This window comes from Hibiscus syriacus, unplaced genomic scaffold (genome assembly GCF_006381635.1).
Source record: "Hibiscus syriacus cultivar Baekdansim isolate YM2019G1 unplaced genomic scaffold, ASM638163v2 tig00113722_pilon, whole genome shotgun sequence".
Lineage (NCBI taxonomy): Eukaryota > Viridiplantae > Streptophyta > Magnoliopsida > Malvales > Malvaceae > Hibiscus > Hibiscus syriacus.
Genome location: NW_024063469.1, coordinates 1,498,638 through 1,520,257, shown reverse-complemented (window position 1 = coordinate 1,520,257; position 21,620 = coordinate 1,498,638). Strand labels below are relative to the sequence as shown.

Below are 21,620 nucleotides of genomic sequence, written 5' to 3'. Positions count from 1 at the left end.
TATGCGGATTCTCAAGTTTTCGTAGATGCAGTTTGCGGTTATTAAAAAGATAATTATTATTTTTAAAGATTTTAAGTTTGAATATCACATATGTTTGAATATTTGTTATCAAACAACTCTAAATTTTTAGAATAAATATTACAAGAGTTAAATTTTAACCAGTATGTTTGCGTGTTGTTCGTATGCTTATTTCTGTATAGATTTGGGGTACCCCACAGTCTCCATTGCAGAGGGCTTTGCCAGCGTTGACAGCATCTATGAGAATCGGGAAGACAAACCCCAAATCTAAACAGGGTTTAGTGTTTGAGCTTCTTTCTTTTTCCTGCCCCTCTCACGTGCACCGTATCTCTCGTCTTAACCTCTTGAATATAAATAAATTTGCCTTTCGAAAACCAGAAAGCATCTTCATTTTCACCTCTCATTAGCCTCTCTTTATCTCTTCCTCTCGGTCTCAAATTTTCTCGAACGAAACACTCGAAACTCTTTCTTCCAATGAGCTCTTGAACTTCGTTATGTATGACTCTTTTGTGACAAGTTTGTCAATGGAAAATAGTTTCAGTTCCCAAGAACAAGCTAGCAGTACGGTTATGAATTGCTTTCCAATGGCGGTGACTCCTCCCCCACAAAGCAGCCCCTCGACAGCTGCGGAAACCGCCGTGCGGAGGCCGAACCAGGCGCTTCAAGAGAGGAAAAAACGGAGGAGAAAGCCGAGGGTTTGCAAGAATAAGGAAGAGGCCGAGACTCAAAGAATGACTCACATTGCTGTTGAGAGAAACAGGCGGAAGCAAATGAATGAACATCTGGCTGTTCTACGCTCCCTCATGCCTGAATCTTATGTCCAAAGGGTATATTCTTCTTCCTTTCCTTTTAGTTCCCAGCCATAATAATTGTAGGGTTTATATGTTAAATTGATGTTATCCATATTACTGGATAACTAATTGATGTGCTTAAGAGAAATTACAATTCTGATGTGATTTGGTTCAGTTCTGAAAAGCTGGAATGATTGAAGTCTAAAGTTCAATAATAGTTTATAGCATAATGTTGCATCAAAATCTATCAGAGCTTGTCCAGGTGAAAAAGTTTCGACTAGAATCGGCCAATTTTTAAAAGAATTCTATTATTGCCTTTTGCTTTTCTTTGTATTATTCTTTTGTTTGCTAGTCACGCAAAAGCTGAAAATCATACAAGAAAAAGCTGTTCATGTTAGGAAATAAACCGAATACAAGTAATTTTTCTATAATCAGATTAGTATAGAAATGGCAACGGGTCGGGTTCTGGGCGGGTTTTGCTCGCCCCGTCCCCGAACCCGAAATGAATCCCCGTCCCCGACCAGATCCCCGACGGGTTTTTTATCGGGCGCCCCGTCGGGGATTTTTTTGCCCCGTCCCCGAACCCTACCCGAAATATTATACCCGAACCCGAACCCGAAAACATTTTATATATAATTAATATAAAAAATATAAAATATTATATATATAATTAATATAAAAAATATAAAATATTATATATATATATATATAATCGGGGCGGGTCGGGGCGGGAATACCTTGCCCCAAACCCGACCCGAACAAATCCCGAAAAATATCCCCGAACTCGAACTCGACCCGATATCATTCAACCCGACCCGAACTTGACCGGGTTTCGGGTTTCCCCATCGGGTTCGGGTCATATTGCCATCCCTAGATTAGTAAGAATGCGAAATAAAAGCGGAAAAATAATACCCGAAAATTGATAACGGAGTTCATCCAATTGTGCTTACGTCTCCGGACTGCTACAGATCTTTTACTAAGAGAGAAAATTTACAGGTGTTTACAAAACACTCACTACTCACAAGAAACTCTCTAGTATTGGGAGAAAGAAATGATTTGGAATTTGGGATTTGGGATGATTTTGAAGCTAAATGAGCTAGGGTATTTATAGTTGAAACTTAGGGACTAATCTTTGAAAATACCCTAAAGTGCAATGACTAAATTGAATTTACTCATTCCTATTTTCAACAAACATCTACCAAACTTTAAAAAACATTTTTCAAAGAAACATTTACCAAACTTTGAAAAACATTTTTCAAAGTTGGTTGCCAAACTTTGAACTAACTTTTAACAATCTCCCACTTGAAGACTGATTTTAATCTGTCTTCACACCTCGATCAATGCAGCAGTATTTCTGGTCTTGTTATTCTAGCATGCCAACTGAAGCTGAACACAACTTCAGTTTGTCCGTAGTCACCGTCTTTGTCAACATGTCTGACGGATTTTGATCTCCACTAATCTTTTCAAGTTTCAAAATCCCATCTTCCAGAAGAGATCGGATAAAATGATATATCAATTGTATGTGCTTCGTCCTGGAATGAAAAGACGGATTCTTTGCTGCTAGATGGATAGCACTTTGACTGTCGCAATACAAGACATTGTTTTCTTGTTTCTTGCATAACTCTTCCAAGAAACTTTGGAGCCAAACCATCTCCTTGTTAGCTTCCGTAACAACAACATATTCTGCTTCAGTTGTGGAGAGAGCAACTATCTTTTGTAGTTGAGAAACCCAACTCACTGCAGTTCCTCCTAGAGTATAGACATATCATGTAGTGCTCCTTCTGATGTCAATATTTCTGGCTAAGTAAGCATCTACATAGCCTGTCAATATCGTATCTCCACCTTTGAAACAAAGTGCTTTGTTTGTGGTACCTCGCAGATATCTGAGGATCCATTTGACTGTTTCCCAGTGTACCTTGCCTGGATTATTCATGTACTTGCTAACAGCTCCCACTGCATGAGCAATATCTGGTCTGGTACAAACCATGGCATACATTAGACTTCCAATTGCTGAGGCATATGGCACCTTCACCATGTGTGCACGTTCTTCCTCCGTCTTTGGTGACTGTTCTTTGGAGAGTCTAAAATGAACACCTAAATGTGTACTTACTGGTTTAGCATCTTGCATGTTGAACATGGAGAGTTCTTTGTTGATGTACTCAGCCTGTGATAACATCAAAGTCCCCGACTTTGTGTCTCTCTTGATCCTCATGCCAAGAATCTGCTTTGTAGCGCCCAGATCTTTCATAGCAAACTGCTTCGACAATTTTTGCTTCAAGTGTATAATCTCTTGCATGTTTGCGCCTGCAACGAGCATGTCATCAACGTACAACAATAAAATAATGAAGCTATTGTCGAACCTCTTGATGTAGCAACAATGATCTGCTTGGCATCTGGTAAAACCACTGCTACCCATGAAGCTATCGAACTTCTTGTACCACTGTCTAGGAGCTTGTTTTAAACCATACAAGCTCTTCTTTAACCTGCATACCAGGTTTTTCTTGCCTGCCTCTATGAAGCCTTCTGGCTGCCTCATATAGATTTCTTCCTCCAAATCACCATGAAGGAAAGTTGTCTTTACATCTAACTGCTCAAGATGTAAATTCTCTGCAGCTACAATTTTCAATACCAGTATGATTGTAGACAACTTAACGACTGAAGAGAAAATTTCATTGTAGTCAATACCTTCTTTTTGTTGAAAACCTTTGACAACCAATCTCGCTTTGTAGCGTTTGCTCCCATCGTGCTCTTCTTGGATCCTGTAAATCCACTTGTTGTGGAGTGCTTTCTTGCCTGGTGGTAATTCAGCTAATTCCCACGTCTGATTTGACATAAGCGAGTCCATCTCATCTTTCATGGAAGACTCCCACTTGACTGAATCCTCCACTTGCATTGCTTCATCATAGCACTCTGGTTCACCATTGTCAGTCAGCAATAAGTAGTGCAAAGAAGGAGAATACCGTTGGGTTGGTTTAGGAATTCTGGAGGAGCGTCTTAGTTTCGGTGTGCCTGGTTCTTCTTGAACTGCTTCAGGACTAATCTGAACATCATTTCCAGAAATCTCCTCGAACTCAGCAAATTCCTTTGTTTCAGCTTCGATGTTTGAGCTACTTGATTCTATGGTTGATCTGTCTTTGTACATCACATTCTCATTGAAAATGACATCTTTGCTTTTGATGATCTTCTGATTTTCGTAGTCCCAAAACCGGTAACCGAACTCATCACCACCATAACCAACAAAAACACATTTGTTGGACTTGGCATCAAGTTTACTTCTTTCAGCAGAGTTTATGTGTACATAAGAAATACAACCAAACACTTTTAAGTGTGAAAGGTTTATTTCTTTCTTGCTACAAACTTCCTCTGGTATTCTGCCATCCAAAGGAACTGAGGGCCCGCGGTTGATCAAGTAAGCTGCAGTGTTGATAGCTTTAGCCCATAGAAATTTGGGCAATCCGACATGTATCCTCATGCTTCTGGCACGTTCATTCAGAGTTCTGTTCATACGCTCTGCTACGCCATTATGCTGCGATGTCATAGGAACTGTTGTCTCCATCTTGATCCCATTGTTTGCGCAGAAATATCTGAATCTTCTATTTTTGTACTCTCCTCCATTGTCAGAACTCAACCGCTTGACTTTCAAACTAGTCTCATTTTCCACCATGGCCTTCCATTTTCTGAAGGTATCAAAGACTTCTGATTTCTTCTTCAGAAAATAAACCCACACCTTCCTTGTAGAATCATCGATGAAGGTGACATAATATAATGAGCCTGCAAGAGATGGAACTGGAGATGGTCCCCATACATCAGTATGAACCAACTCTAACTTTTCAGCCTTGGGTGTCTTACCAATCTTTGCAAAGCTGACTTTCTTTTGTTTGCCAAAGATACAATCCTCGCATAGTCCAACATCTACATTCTTTAGATCCGGCAACTTCCCATTTGACAAAAGTGTCTTCATCCCTTTCTCGCTCATATAGCAAAGCCTTTGGTGCCATAGGTTTGATTTTCCATCAGCATCTGCTACTGCAATGATATTCTTTAAATTTGAGGTTATATAGAGAGTACCAGTATTCTTACCACGAGCAATGGCGAGTGCTCCTTTGGTAATCTTCCATTCACAGCATGAAAAAGTTGTATTATATCCTTCTCCATCAAGCTGTCCTACAGAAATCAAATTCATTTTGAGGCCAGGAATATGTCTCACTCCTGTCAGCTTCCAGGTGGTCTGGTTTGGCAACTTTAATCGGATGTCTCCTTTTCCGACGATCTTCAAGGTTTCATCATCGGCTAGATGAACCTTCCCAAAATCACTATTGACATAGTTCTCCATGATTTCTCGGCATGGGGTGGAGTGGAAAGATGCCCCTGAATCCAAGATCCATGATTCAATTGGAGTGTTGACACTTAGAATCATGGCATCACCTGTCTCCTCTGCCATGTTGGCAGATTCCTGTGCACCGGTATCTTTCTTCAGTGCTCGACAATCTCTTTTAAAGTGACCCTTCTTGCCACAATTATAACAGGTAAAATCTTTCTTTCCTGTTCTTGATTTGCCCCTTCTGGATTTTGATCTGCCACGATTTGAATTTCTTCCTGAAGTTCTCCCTCTGGACTCCGTGTGCAAGGCTGAGGAGGTTGATGCTTCACCCGATTCTCTCCGTCGAATTTCTTCGCTCAGTACCAGATCCCGAACATCGTCGAATTTCAATTTACTATTTCCCGACGAGCTGGTAATTGCTGTAACAGTAGCATTCCAACTGTCTGGTAGAGATGATAAGAGAATTAAAGCTCGAACTTCATCATCAAATTCAATTTCCACTGAACTAAACTGGGTTGTGATTGTGTTGAGTTCATTTAGGTGTTGTGTCATCGATGCCCCTTCCGTCATCCGCAAATTGAATAATTGCCTCATCAAGTTGTTTGAGGTTGATGGCTTCTCATACATACTGGAGAGAGCCGCCATAAGACCCGCCGTGGTCTTTTCCTTTGCTATGTTGAAAGCAACATTGCGAGATAACGTCAGTCGGATAACTCCGAGGGCTTGTCTGTCGAGAAGAACACAGTCTTCATTCTTCATGCCCTCTGGTTGTTTTCCTGAGAGAGGTTGATATAGATTTTTCTGGTACAAAAAATCTTCGATCTGCATCTTCTAAAAGCCAAAGTCCGCACCATCGAACTTTTCAATTTTCACCTTCTCTTCGTCTACAACCATCGCTCTCACTCGAATCTGGTTTCGTTTGGATCGTTTCTGACAATTCTTGCAAACCACCATGTATTAGAACACCTCCGTCGACAAACTCGTATCTCCGACAAAATTTTTACTATTCACGAAATTCACTATTTACATGAATAGTAATGAATAGTAACCTCGCAAAAAATTGACAAAATTCACAACCAAAAGCTCTGATACCAGTTGTTAGGAAATAAACTGAGTACAAGTAATTTCCCTATAACCAGATTAGTAAGAATGCGAAATAAAAGCGGAAAAATAATACCCGAAAATTGATAACGGAGTTCAGCCAATTGTGCTTACGTCTCCGGACTGCTGTAGATCTTTTACTAAGAGAGAAAATTTACAAGTGTTTACAAAACATTCACTACTCACAAGAAACTCTCTAGTATTGGGAAAAAGAAATAATTTGAGATTTGGGATTTGGGATTTGGGATGATTTTGAAGCTAAATGAGCTAGGGTATTTATAGTTGAAACTTAGGGACTAATCTTTGAAAATACCCTAAAGTGCAATGACTAAAGTGAATTTACTCATTCCTATTTTCAACAAACATCTACCAAACTTTGAAAAACATTTTTCAAAGAAACATTTACCAAACTTTGAAAAACATTTTTCAAAGTTGGTTGCCAAACATTGAACTAATTTTTAACAGTTCCTTTAAATTATGGTAATAGTAAATATCAAAGGATACTGCAAGTTAGCCATTTTTAATCCCAAATCAGAAGTTTTAACATAAATCATTTACATTTGCATGTGTAGGGTGATCAAGCATCCATAGTTGGTGGTGCCATAGAGTTTGTGAAGGAGCTTGAGCATCTTCTTCAAACTCTTGAAGCTGAAAAGTTTCGGGTACTGCAACAAGTAATACATGCTGCTGCAAATGAAGAAACCAGCAACACCAACTCCAATCTGCCATTTTTCATGCACCATCAAACCACCTGGTCTCATATCCCTGACAAATATACATCATCGACCAAGGCAACATCGGCGGATATCGAGGTGACACTTATCGAAACTCATGCCAATCTTCGAATCATCTCATGGAAAGGTCCGACACAGCTTTCCAAGCTTGTTGCCCGTTTCCAATCACTTGACCTTTCCATCCTTCACCTCAACATCACCACCATGGATCCATTAGTTCTCTACTCTATCAGTGCCAAGGTAATAACAATTATTGCAGCATAACATATGGTTTTTCTAACATTCTACGACTATAAAGAGATGGTCATATTCAATTACTGTCATATGGGGGAGTGGGAAGATACCGCCTCTTCTCTCTCGTGTAATTTTGTTTTCCTCCTTGAAAGGGAAAATGTCATTTTCCACAATTTTAGACCATGTTCAGTTGTTTTCATTTCCATGTATGATTGAAGAGAACCATGGAGTTTTGTGCTAAAATTTGAAGCATTCTGAATGCAGGTTGAAGAAGGATGCCAACTCAGTTCAGTAGATGACATTGCCAGGGCAGTTCACCACATGATCGAAATAATTGAGGAAGATGTCACTGCTTTATGTTGATCCAACCAAATCACCAAAATGCCACCCTCTTTTTTTTTCGAGTTCCTGAATTTTTTTTACTGCCCTTGTATGTATGTAGCTTGAGCCGACGAAGATATATAGAACTTTGTTACTAGTTATTGATTTTCCTTTAAATGGCAATGTGATCGTTGTTGAGGTCTCATGCATCTATACATGGAACACAGTTAATTCTTGTTGTACTTCCGCCAAACATTTTTCGTTTTCATTATTGCCCTCACCTTAAAACTTCCGAGGAAGGAATCTCTCCATAAGCAGGATCTCAAAGGAGAACGTCTATGGAAGAAAGATCTTGAAGACCTAATCCGGAGAAGTTGAGATCCGTTAACATGACTTTTGGCAGACCCACTTGACCTATCACAAACAAATTTATTACTAAGTGACGACATGCATACACTTAAATTGCTTACCTATAAGTTGTTATCGTATCTTTATACCTAACACTAGAAATAAAATTTATTATAAAATTTGTCGACCAAGGCGGAAAGAAATGATGGAACCCACTCACATTCACTCATATCTATTATGCTTCTCAATGGAGATAGACCATTTTGACACTAACCAACTATCGACCCACCACCGATTACAATTCTAAATTCGAAGGAATAAATCACATACTACCATATAACTCATTCGTTCTTAATCAATAATTATTATTAGATTTTTCACGAAAAATGTGAAGTTATCAGTGGCCAGAGATGAATATTACATTAACATTACATCAAAGATTATGAATTTACGTTACAATATACATATAAATTGATATTTAGAAGCTGGAGAAGGCCGTTTTAGTTCAAAGGCCATAAGTCATAACTCAATAACACATGTTAAATAGTAAAATTACATGCATGTTGGCTGTAAGAAAATCCATTCCAATAACGTAGAATCGCTTGATAGGCTGGTTTTAAATGAATCTCTGGTCTCTCGTGTATGTGTTTCTCTTACAATAGAGGAGACAAGTTCTGGTATGAGCAGGTTTTACGACGATGAAGAAAACTGGAAAGTTGACATTGCAGCATGCGACGGGCGAAGGGTATTGGAAAAAGCGATTCTGTACTTTATTATAGTAATTGTAATTAAGGAATTGGTTTTTCTTGACGTGTTTATTTCACGTAATTCGTTTTTTGGAAAATATTTTCCCGTGTTTGTTTCACGTAATTCGTTTTTCGGAAAATGTTTTCCCGTGTTTGTTTCACGTAATTGGTTTTCCAGAATGTAATTCATTTTCCTAGTAACAGAATTTCATTTGTGTTTTCTGTAAAATGACCGTAAGTCATTTTCCGAACTTTTCACTTCAAAGAATAAATAATTAAAATAATTTTATTTTATAAATTTAATATTAATAAAATATTTTAATATCATTTTCATCAAAATATTATTTATTTTATTAATATTTATAATAATATAATATTATATTTTTAATATTATATAAAATAATCAATTATATTATAATAATATAAGATATTATATTTTTATTTTAATAATATATAATAAAAATTTTATATATTTAATAATGAATAATATTATTTATATATTTAAATAATATTTTAATAAAGATATTTAAAATATACTAATTAATATTTTTAAAATATAATATAACACTATTACTTTAATAAATAATTAATATAATTTATAATATTTTATTTCACTAAAATATACAAAAATTATTATTTTTATTAATAAAATTATAAAAATAATATTTAATAATAAATAAATGATTTTAATATTTTAAAATAATAATATTAAGTTTTATGATAAATAAATATTATTTATTATATTTAATATTTTTAATAAATAATTTTTAAAAAAACTCTTCAACTAGTGAAAAAAAAAGTTTAAATAGCATATTCCAAACATCATAAAACGTTTTCAAGATATTTTTCAGAAAAATATAATTCATTTTCGGAAAATATTTTTCGGAAAACGTTTTTCAGAAATACAATTCATTTTCTAGAATTCAAATTTCAGTAATTCATTTTTCAGTTCCAGTAATTCAAATTCTAATAATTTATTTTTCGAAAAATCAATTACAACCAAACAAACATACCCTAAATTATTTTCGGGGGAATCGATCCATACCATGCATCATCTGTCTCTCTCATTTTTATGTAAGTACCTTAATTAAGACCTTGTGTCTTCTTGTGTATACCAGACAGTGACGTCGGATCAATCTTTACCGTCAATCAAGGACAACTTTAAATTCATATTATCTTAACCTTTGCTCATGCTTTGATTTTTTTTATATCAGAGAGTTTAAAGCAGAAAATTCAAGGTGCTGAATGTTCTTATCAAAATACAGAGTGACCCAAAACAAAAGTCAAAAGAGTTAATTTGTTCAGAAGGGTGACCCATTTATCTGACGTTTGTCTATTCTTTTGGATGCCACACCGAAATACATTAATTTTAGGTTTTGTATAGATAATTGCAATAATTATTATGCATTGTATTTTTCATGCCTTAAATGATAATAAATGATCAAACGTCTAGCAACTGATTTTAATAATATTAAAACGGGATAATACTACGTTTGGTGTGTAGTTTTATAAGAGGCTTATGGGATATATTAATAGTGGAAAAATATTATTTTTTAGAATATTTAAATTTGAATAATTGTGTTTATAAGATGTATACATAATTAATAATTAAAAATATTCTGAATAGATACTGCATTATAATCATTTAAATTGTTTAATATACATATAATTTAAAAATATATATTTTGAATAATTTTGTTTTACTAAAAACCGTTAAATATAAGTTCGGTTGATGTTGTTTTTATTGCAACTTTTTAAAAGTTTTGAGTTTGGATATGTTTAAATATGCAAATAATTTTTAATTTATTCTTAAAAAAACAATGTGATTTGGATATTGTACTAACTAAATAATGAGCTTAAATAATGAATGATCATCCCAAATTGAAACAAACAACATAGATGGACTCAATAATGAACCGAAAGCAAAGAAATGTTGGGCCTTATGTGACTTTCTTCAACTAGTAAATCATGGGGAAAATTATACCATAAGGTTTATCCGGATTTTATTTTAGGATCTCTAGCAAATGTTATAGAATAGACTCATATGATTGAGTTTGCTTCAATAATATATTTTATTGGAACTCATCACGTCGACGTGACGGGTTTTAAGTAACTAAATAAATGTTGTAAATCCTAAATTAGTTTTAATAATGACCTAATAAACCAATTTTTTTCCGCCTAGCCTATTCGACTAATTTTACCGTAAATCATGAGCTATACTTGTTGAAAAAATGTGGTGAAAGAAGCCCATTGTTTGATTTGTAAACTGGCGTAATGGGTCAAAAGTTTTATAAATTTTTGGGTCAATGAGAGAAGAATATATTGCCTCGTTAGGTGGTTCGGGTTCGAGTAACTTTATCTATACGTATAAATTGTAACCTGGAACTATAAGCAACAGGAAAAGAAGAATCAGCAGCACACATGTTTTTCATGGTCCAATTAATAAACCAGGTAAACGAGAAACGTCGAGAAACATTGAAAAAAGTAATGGATTTCACAAGATGATAGTAGCTCTCCCTTAGGCTCATGATCTTATACAATTACATATGTAACTATTACACAGTCACACAATCTATCTTTTTCATGAATCAAGGATCATGATTATATATACAACTGTTAATATGGTCGTTCCCCATACAAATATATAGGTTTCAAAGAGGAATAGATAAATCTCTTATTCTTCCTTGCCTAGCAAGAAAGAATCTACCACTGGAAAATGATCTCTTGATTGCAGCAGGGTTCATTACACATTGCAACACACTCATTCTACTGCTAACCTTACTGCTATCTCCCTCTTGACCTGAAACTTGTGTTTCACGGAAATGGTCCATGGAGATTGATCTTCTCATTTGGAGAACATAATCTTCTTCTCTAATATGAATCACGGTATCTCTTCCTTGCACATTGCCTAGATCGCTGAAAGCACGCGACGGAGACGGAGTCTTTGGGAATTCACCATCTCTTTGTGATTCTTGTTCATCAGCTAGATGTTCATTTGTTAGTGGACGTTGTTCATTGCCCGGAGGAGGAGTTTCGGTCAGCGGAGGCGGCAAGTGAGCAGTAATAAACACTATATTAGCTCGACACAAAGGGCAATTCGAGTGAGACCGAAGCCATGTATCAATGCAGGGCAGATGGAAAGCATGGCCGCATTTAGGCAACAGCCTTAAGCTCTCATCATCTCGGAACTCGTTGAGGCAGACCGAGCAATCCGACCCTTCGACGAAACCATCGCCCTTTTTATACTTGAAAGCCGTGATGGACTTGATCAATGCCTCATCCAATCCAGTAGTCGAAATCAGCCACGGCTCATGTGCAGATGGGTCGTGATCATCGTCTTCCACTACTTCATCGGTTCCATGATCATTCACTCTTCCACTGGTGGACTCCACCCTCCCACAATACTTTGATATTATTGTGTAGTAACTCACTAGAAGTAAAGCACTGGCCAAAACGCCGATAATGGCAATCACAAGAGGGGATAAACTTGGGGCTGAAGCATTACCGGCAGTGACTTGTATTGGAGGTGGTGGAGGGTAGATGATGTAGCACCATTGCGGACAATACAAGCTACAAAAACCTCGGGAACAGTCTTTGGTGTTCATGTATGGCACCCAGGTTCTTGGGTTACCAATAGATCCCATAACAAAATCAATAAAAATTCCAAGGAATTATAGCTTATAGCAAGAAGCGCAAGAGCAAAATATAATTACACTGCAATTGAACAATACAAGTGCAAAAGAACAGTGTATAAGCAGGTTAAGTCCAAAAGGAGCTTACATGGAAAGCAAAGCTAAGACAAAGAAAGAAGCAAGAAGAGAGACAGTTACTAATGGGTTCCTATTTTTGTTTCTTTTTCTTTTATTTATTTATTTATCCCTCTTCTTTAGCTATCATTTTTTATGAGAAGATAATGGTACGTTGACTGGTGGTACTGATGTTGGTTGGGAATTCATGGAATAATCAATGCATGCTTTTATTAACGTCTAATCCGGTTGCAGTTGTAGTGAGTATTATTAACACAAAGTTAAAGTGTCAATGAAGAATTATTTGTGAATCTTATGAATAAATTTTTATGTTCATTTAATAAGTGAATGAACACGAAAAAATATGCTCGGTTCATTTAGGTTCATAAACATCGTTTATTCATTCATTTATAAGTTTGTCTACTTTGTTCTCTTTTTTTCTTTTATTAGTTTACATTTTAAATATTAATGAGGGTAACGACTAAATTAATCATAATGTGAACTTTAAACTGTAGGCTAAAGAGTTTAAAAACTAGTGAAGTAATTTCATTATTTTTCATTGTCTTGTAAATAAAAAGGTAAAAAGAGAGTGTTGGTTATCGAGGGGACTCGAACCAAATAAATGAATATATTCACGAACATTAAATGAATCGACATAAATACTTTCAAAAATAAATAAACGAACACGTACACGATATTAAAAATTTAAACGAACATGAACACCTTCAAAAATAAATAACATAACACAAACCTAACACAGACCTAACATATTATTCAAATCCGATTCATTTACACCATGGGGGTGTTTGTATACACCGGAGTGAGTCCTCAAAATAGGTAAAGCAGATAATCACAATTGCTTTTTGCAGGGAGAAGTTACCTCATAGTGTCCTAAAGTAGGCCATGACCACATATTTTCAAAGGTAGGAATATTTCTTGGAAAACTAGACAAAATTATCCCAACCAATATAAAACTTAATATGCTCCATTTTCACTTCTAAATTCAACAAATTGTAGCAGTGGGGGACCTCAGAAAATGGTATTGAAATTTGACTTTAGATGAGCACATATTCCCCCACATCACATAATCCTCCTTGCCATTGAAGCAACTGTCTTTTGATTTCCTTTACTACAAGATTTAATTGCAACTAAAACGAAAGCAACACAAAGAATGTTTAATTCTCAAGTGACCACAACAACTATTTTCCAGCTCCATTATATGAGACATTAAATGACTTTCTTTACAAGGAATTGGGCAGTTCTTTCAGTCAAAAAATAAGCTTTCTTTAGTCCAAGTGTGATGACCAAGAAACCCTTTTCTCTTCTTTTCATTTCTACCCCTTTTTCTAGTACTTTGTCTAAACTGTTCTTAGTTTGCCCTTTGAAGGCCTCAAATCAGTTTCTTGGGGAACCAAAGAACAAAAAAGAACGAATATCTGCAGAGTGCAAACTGAAGTCTAAGCACTATGCATTAGTATAGTCCGTAAAAGCAGGCAGCAGGGAATTGGAATTAATTAATTATGTAGCATTAGATTCCAATTAACAAGGAGGAGAAAAGCAGTTTAACTTAATCATATTGGAATCATTTGGAAAGCATAAGATCATTATGTGCTAAAATGATTTCTGACAAACCTGCAATCTTAACAAGAATAATACTACTAATATATTAATTACTGAATTAGAATATAGATGCCCTTTTTAAAGTGTATATTTATGTTCCACAATCTAAAGAGTAAGAGGTTATATTAAATGCATTCCTATTCAGATTTTCTGCCAATAAGGATAGCTTACGGCTACATTTTATGGATTTCGCACCGTACTTATTTCAATTAGAGCGGAAATAAGTATAAATTTAGTGAGTAGTGGACGAGTGTGGATGCAAAAAAGTTATACCCGCCATGGGTAGGTGATGGGTTTGAGACCTTACTGGTCTCACATCCGTTTGCCCCACATCCACTCGCCATTAACTGTCTACCATATAAATTTTGTTCCATTATAAATTTAGGTATAATTTTAAAGACCATTCTTTAGATCTTAAAGTTTTGTAGGATAGGACTTGTAATTTAACTTAATATTAAGGTATAATATTTTTAGAATTGAAGATCGTCGTTTATATAATCTGTGAGGTTGCTGACAGTAGGCGTGAACGGATATATGTGGGTACGAGAAGGATGGTGGGTAACCAGTTGAGTAGTGGGTGTCAGGGTGGATTTAAAAATATATTCACGTAAACGAACGTAGATTTAAAAATTTTACTCATCCTAAATGATGAATAAGGTGGTAAATACATAAATATTAAATTGATATAAGAATAGAGGAAAAGGTATCCCCACCCGGCCCACTTACTATCCCTAGCTGCCAAGGACAAAGCTAGAATTATTGTTGATGCCTTGAGGAGTCGATATACAGGTGCAAAGTCAAGAATTTTGCTTTGGAGGGCTTAATATCAATTTAGGAAAAGTGCAGACAAAAATCAATAAATTAAAAGAATTTTGAGAAATCCTCGTCAATTAAAGACTTGCAGCTGCTGCTTATAACAAAGAAAATTTTATTATTTTCTTCAAAAGAAAATTTTAATTTATATCTTCTTTTTTAGATAAATGTAAATTTTTATTTATCCAAAAGTAGTCAAACTGCTACAAATAAAGCAACTATCCACTGTACAACTCCACTCAATAGCCTATACCAACCCAGCACCCTATGCCAAATAAGCAATTTAAACCGGATTCCACTCTATGCACAACTTTTATTAATTGAGCTTAGCCGCTATCGAACCGCATCCCGCACATGGTTGACAAGCTCATGTGTCGAACCCTGCTTCCCGTGAAAGATCCTCACGTTCCTCGCCCTCCAAACAAAGTAAATAATCGAGTTTCACGCAAACTTCAACAGAACGGTGAGAAGGGACTTACCTTTAAGCCTACTAATCGCCCACTTGAACTCAGAGTCCCAACCCCCGCTGCAGATTGCAAGCCGCAAAGACCATGGCCCAAATCTCTTTCGAGTACGAGCATCCAAATAACACATGATCCCTTGTTTCCTGGTCCCTTCCACACAAGACACGGCCTCTCTCAATTTGAAGTCCAAATGAAGCCAGCAACCTGTTCAAGACGGTTATCCAAGTTATGCTAGAATGCCGAGAAATTGAAGGGTGTGCTAAACTAAGTTATACCAAGGAACCTTCTCATTCCTATTTCAAACAGCAGCCAAAATTCTGTCAGAAACATCACTAGGCTCTAAAAGAATACCATCCGGGATACACACCCTTAATTTCAAAAACCTCCTCCAACTCTAACCAGCCTTGGCCTGCACATGCCATCCTTAATTTATATCTTCATTAATTAAGTCAAATTAAATTGGCGTCAAACTCTAACACTTAAGAGAAAACGCAGACCATCTTGAATAGTAACTACAGGGGGTACAAGTACAACATTGTTATTCCAGATAAGTTGATTTTGGCTCCACCACAATCGCCAACGCACGACCAATCTTTGAACACTACTCGACAAGGCCCTCAAAACACTAGATAAAAGTATCAAACGATATGAGCCCATTGTCGCCATTAATCCAGTGGTGTATACTACATGCAGAAAGGCCTGCTGTATAGGCTGCAAATATTAATAATATGGAGAAGTCAATATGAGATATGTGTATAAAGTGACCTTATTGTGCTATTACTTGTTGGGCTATTTCATCTTCCATCACAAACTTGAAAAATCAACTCAATAGCCCAAATGTTTTTAACCGGGTTTCTGAAATAAACTCAAAATTTTAAAATTTAAAAGAACCCAAAAATTATATCTATAAAAAATAAATACATCGAACAACTCTGTTGTCTGGTTCTTCATAACACTATTTAAGAGGGAATTTGTGGAGCCTCCCTTCTTGTATAATGTTAAACCTATGTATCATCTTTGACTTTAGATAAAGTTAAATTCAGAATTGACCTGCATAATTGTCATTAACAACAATTGGACATAATCCTCGAGATTGTCCCCACTTAATTTACTCCCAGTGGGACAATTTATGGAGGGATGGACCGACTCTGATCAGATATCTGCACAACCCCAAAATTTATCCAATAATATCCCAAATGCCTGAACAAAAACTAAAGGTAAAACCCATCCAAACCCAAAGAATCAAACTTGAAATCATATGCAAATTCCAATCGAGTTCGGATTTACAGGGGAGGTTCTTGTCCCTCCAACTTGGGTTCCATGACTGGTGATTGAAAAAACCAATGGGACACTGGGGGGTATATCGCAAATTTTGGAACTTCCTTTGGCATTTTCGTGAAGGGATCTAATTCTAACGACACATATATGTTATTGTGTAGCTAGCAGTTGTTCTTTTCCACTTACAACACCAAAAAATTTATGGGTCTAATGATATTTTTTGTCCTTGAATTTTTCAGAAAAAGAAACCCATCTTGTAAATGGATGGACACCCACAATTTCATTCATTGTTTGTCCTCAACAGAAAAGAAATGAAAGATTATGCATTTGGTATGCGCAGAGAAAGTGTGGGAAACATCTCGGTATTTAGCATGAAATGTCTGGGTTGATGCTACTCTCAACGTACAGGAACGAAGCAATGCCTTTTTGATGCGCCATATTGTCCTGACTTGGATCCACCTTTTTGTCTAGGTTTTTTTATTCTATTAATATTTAATTTATTGATTGATTAATTAAAATTAAATAATATAAAATTATAATATTTTTTAAAATTTAATTTATTTCGTTCGTAATATTAAATTAATTAATTATTAGTTTTGTCTTAGTATTTTTTCTTCTTATAAGTTTTGGGAAATTAGAAGAAAAAGAAAAAGAGCGATGGGCATTTCATATCACAAAAGCTCAAAAAGGTGGTGTGGACTGACATCCGCCGTTGCCCACTTTCTTTTATCTTTCTTCCTTGATGTGATATCCTACAATTTCACCGGCTAGTTATGCGGCGTCTAAAAAACGGTTAATATACGATGTGATCGATTAAACAAGTGATTGGTTAAAATTTAGACCGGTTATGTTATATTATTTAACTAGAAATATTATAAAGTACAATAACATACTAGGTAGCGTTTATATAATGTAATAGGTAGCGCTTATATTGACCTATTTTATAAGTAAACCGATATATTTATACCAATAACATTGCAAATTTACCTATTACATTATAATATGTTGAAAGTGTCTATACTTTTTTATAAAAAAGATCGATACTTTTTTTAAAGTTATGTAATTTATGTTTCAATTTTTTTAATAGTGTTTCATGTTTTTCACCTACAATATTAATTTAATAATTCCATTTGCACAAAAAATTATTTGATTGTTTTGATATTTTATAAAATAATACTTAGAATTTAAATTTAACAATATTAACCAAAGATAATAATAAATATGTAATATATATGTTTATTGTTTTTAATTTAATAATAATATATATCGTAACGTAAAAAATAAATCATTAGACGCCTATAATTACTAAATTAATATCTTAAAACTCACTCAAAAGATAACCTTAAATTAATGTTTTCTACAATAAAAAAAGTATGGACACTTTTATAAAAAATGATAGATACTTTACAATATAAGCAATACCTATTACATTATATAAACGCAACCTATTACATTATATAAGCGCTACCTATTACATCATATTTTTACCTATTATATTGAAAGTTTCCATACTTTTTATAAAAAGGATCGATACTTTTTATAAAGTTATGTAATTTATGTTTCAATTTTTTTAATAGTGTTTCATGTTTTCCACCTACAATATTAATTTAATAATTTCATTTACACAAAAAATTATTTGATTGTTTTGATATTTTATAAAATAATATTTAGAATTTAAATTTAACAATATTAACCAAAGATAATAATAAATATATAATATATATGTTTATTGTTTTTAATTTAATAATAATATATATCGTAACGTAAAAAATAAATCATTAGACGCCTATAATTACTAAATTAATATCTTAAAACTCACTCAAAAGATAACCTTAAATTAATATTTTTCACAGTGAAAAAAGTATGGACACTTTTATAAAAAGGATAGATACTTTACAATATAAGCACTACCTATTACATTATATAAACGCTACCTATTACATTATATAAGCGCTACCTATTACATCATATTTTTACCTATTATATTGAAAGTGTTCATACTTTTTATAAAAAAGGATCGATACTTTTTATAAAGTTATGTAATTTATGTTTCAATTTTTTTTAATAGTGTTTCATGTTTTCCACCTACAATATTAATTTAATAATTTCATTTACACAAAAAATTATTTGATTGTTTTGATATTTTATAAAATAATATTTAGAATTTAAATTTAACAATATTAACCAAAGATAATAATAAATATGTAATATATATGTTTATTGTTTTTAATTTAATAATAATATATATCGTAACGTAAAAAATAAATTATTAGACGCCTATAATTACTAAATTAATATCTTAAAACTCACTCAAAAGATAACCTTAAATTAATATTTTCTACAGTGAAAAAAGTATGGACACTTTTATAAAAGGGATAGATAATTTACAATATAAGCACTACCTATTACATTATATAAACGCTACCTATTACATTATATAAGCGCTACCTATTACATCATATTTTTACCTATTATATTGAAAGTGTCCATACTTTTTATAAAAATGATCGATACTTTTTTTAAAGTTATGTAATTTATGTTTCAATTTTTTTTAATAGTGTTTCATGTTTTCCACCTACAATATTAATTTAATAATTTCATTTACACAAAAAATTATTTGATTATTTTGATATTTTATAAAATATTATTTAGTATTTAAATTTAACAATATTAACCAAAGATAATAATAAATATGTATTATATATTTTTATTGTTTTTAATTTAATAATAATATATACCGTAACGTAAAAAATAAATCATTAGCCTATAATTACTAAATTAATATCTTAAAACTCACTCAAAAGATGTACATACCTAAATATATAGTTATTGTACATACCTAAATTTAATGATAATATATACTTGTAGTTATTGTACATACCTAAATATGTACTGCGAATTTAATGTTGTACCCACCCTTTAACTACCACTACCAATACCACATCCTATTGAAAGCAGCACGACTGAAACATGTTCAAAATGAACCTTTGCTTACATCTCCATCAACTCCTGGACCACTGAACTTGCACAACAAAATTTTGCCATAGATAATATTGATATAGACAATGTTAAGCCAACCGAGGAATGCCATGAAGTACATAATGTTGATGAATCTGACAGATTTGTTGGTCAGCTCTTCTGTTCACGTGATCAAGCTTGGTACTTTTATAAGGGATTCGCACGGGAACATGGGTTTAGTGCACGTAAGGGAACAACACGGCTTGACGTGGAAGGGAATGTGAAGACACAAGAATTTTGTTGTTCCAAAGAAGGGTTTCGAGTATCAAAAGTCAATACTGTTGATCGTCAATGTGCTCATACGCCAGTCACAAGAACAGGATGTAAGGCTAGAGTCGTAGTTACAGCAACAAATACAAACGATCAGTGGGTTATAAGTAAGTCTGATCAGAAACATAATCATGCATTGTGCACACCTGCTATGACACCATTTATGCGTTCTAATAGAGCTGTAAGTAAGGCTGATATCGATGAGGCAACAACATTGAAAGAGGTCGGTGTTGGCACGTCACAAGTAATGAAATATTTAACACAGCAGGCAAGGGGCTATCATAATGTTGGATTTACACATAAAGACCTCTACAATGCACTTCAAAGAGGTAAAGCAAAGGAAATCGTCGATGGGGATGTGAATGCGCTTATTGCCTACTTTGATTATAAGAAACATGATGATCCCAGGTTTTTTATGACATACTCGGTAGACGAATCGGGGGCATTGTATAATCTTATTTGGTCGGATTCTACATCGAGATCGGATTACACATGCTTCGGTGATGTAATTGCGTTCGACACAACGTACAAAGATAATTTGTATGGTCGACCAATTATGCCTATTGTTGGTGTCAATCATCACCATAACACAATTGTGTTTGCCACTGCCATAATCGCTGACGAGACGTCTCAATCTTTCGAGTGGGTGCTACAGAATTTTTTAGAAGCCATGATGAATAAATCACCTATTTCAGTTGTCACCGATGGGGATAGGGCAATGTTGAGGGCTATCAAATCTGTTATCCCTTATGCTAAGCACAGATTATGTTCTTGGCATCTTTCTCGCAATGCACAAGCTAACATTGGTGACCCAAAGTTTACAGCAGCATTCTCAAAATGCATGGCTTCCTGGTGGACAACCAAGGAATTTGATATTCAATGGCGTTCGGTTGTTTCAGAATTCAACGTCCAAAAGCATCCATGGGTGATTGAGAAGGGAAATACACGACACTTATGGGCACAAGCATATCTAACCGATCATTTCTTTGCCAATATTCGCTCAACATAAAGGTGCGAGTCTATGAATGCTTCACTAGCTATTGCACTGAAACACAAGAAGACATATTTAGATGTTGTTCGTGCAATTGAAGATGGAATTAGTAGAATGTGTATGAACGAGTTGAAAGCGGATTACTTAAGTTCCCATACGAAGCCCTTCCAGATCACAAAACTGGTCGACCTTGAAAGCCATGCCGCTGCGATTTTTACCCGCGAATCTTTTCGTGTGTTCCAAGATGAACTTATACGGGAGACATTGTACCGGATTGAGGCAGAGATTAAGTCCTTATCAGATGAATGTCAACATTATATTTTGTCAAAGTACGCAAAAAGAAATAGGAAATTTGAAATTAGTTTTGATTCTCGTACGAAAACTCTAATTTGCTCCTACAATAAATTCGAGACCGTTGGACTTCCGTGTCGCCATCAACTTCACATTTTGAAGCACTTGGACTACACATATTTTCCCGGGACTTTGATTCAAAGTAGGTGGACTAATGATGCGAAGGCTTCTGCACCCAGTTATGTTGATTTGAATGTGTCTCCAGAAGTGATGCAAATGGCAAGGTTCGCTGCTCTACGTTCAACGTCAAGTAGGTTATGCTAAATTGCATCAAAGACAAACGAGTCTTTCAAAACCGCAAGAGATGAGATGAAAAAACTAATAGAAGAATTAGAAAACTCGTTTGGTTTGAATGATTCAGTCAACCAGAGCATTGTAGTAAACAATGTTCGTGACCCTCAACGAAAACAACGCAAGCGAAAAGAAGTGCCGAAGAACAAGGTCGAGAAGAAAAT

At 34.7% G+C, this 21,620-nt stretch overlaps 2 protein-coding genes across 2 annotated transcripts; one reads left to right on the top strand and one right to left on the bottom strand.

The window, feature by feature from the left end:
• Window positions 1–192: 192 nt before the first annotated feature.
• Window positions 193–7,760, top strand: LOC120187095 (transcription factor bHLH71-like). Its single transcript, XM_039190893.1, has 3 exons — window positions 193–845; window positions 6,804–7,205; window positions 7,464–7,760. Exons 1-3 carry the CDS (start codon window positions 513–515, stop codon window positions 7,560–7,562), a joined length of 834 nt encoding a protein of 277 aa, XP_039046824.1. The 5' UTR covers window positions 193–512; the 3' UTR covers window positions 7,563–7,760.
• A 3,475-nt stretch (window positions 7,761–11,235) lies between these two features.
• Window positions 11,236–12,367, bottom strand: LOC120187094 (E3 ubiquitin-protein ligase Os04g0590900-like). The gene has a single exon (XM_039190892.1). The coding sequence runs from the start codon at window positions 12,256–12,258 to the stop codon at window positions 11,266–11,268; it is 993 nt and encodes a 330-aa protein (XP_039046823.1). The 5' UTR covers window positions 12,259–12,367; the 3' UTR covers window positions 11,236–11,265.
• Between the last annotated feature and the right edge of the window lie 9,253 nt (window positions 12,368–21,620).

Coding starts and splice junctions, on each gene's coding strand:
- LOC120187095 (XM_039190893.1), top strand. CDS start 513: ATGTATGACTCTTTTGTGACAAGTTTGTCAATGGAAAATAGTTTCAGT. Junction 846..6,803: donor CTGAATCTTATGTCCAAAGG/GTATATTCTTCT, acceptor TTGCATGTGTAG/GGTGATCAAGCATCCATAGT. Junction 7,206..7,463: donor TCTACTCTATCAGTGCCAAG/GTAATAACAATT, acceptor TTCTGAATGCAG/GTTGAAGAAGGATGCCAACT.
- LOC120187094 (XM_039190892.1), bottom strand. CDS start 12,258: ATGGGATCTATTGGTAACCCAAGAACCTGGGTGCCATACATGAACACC.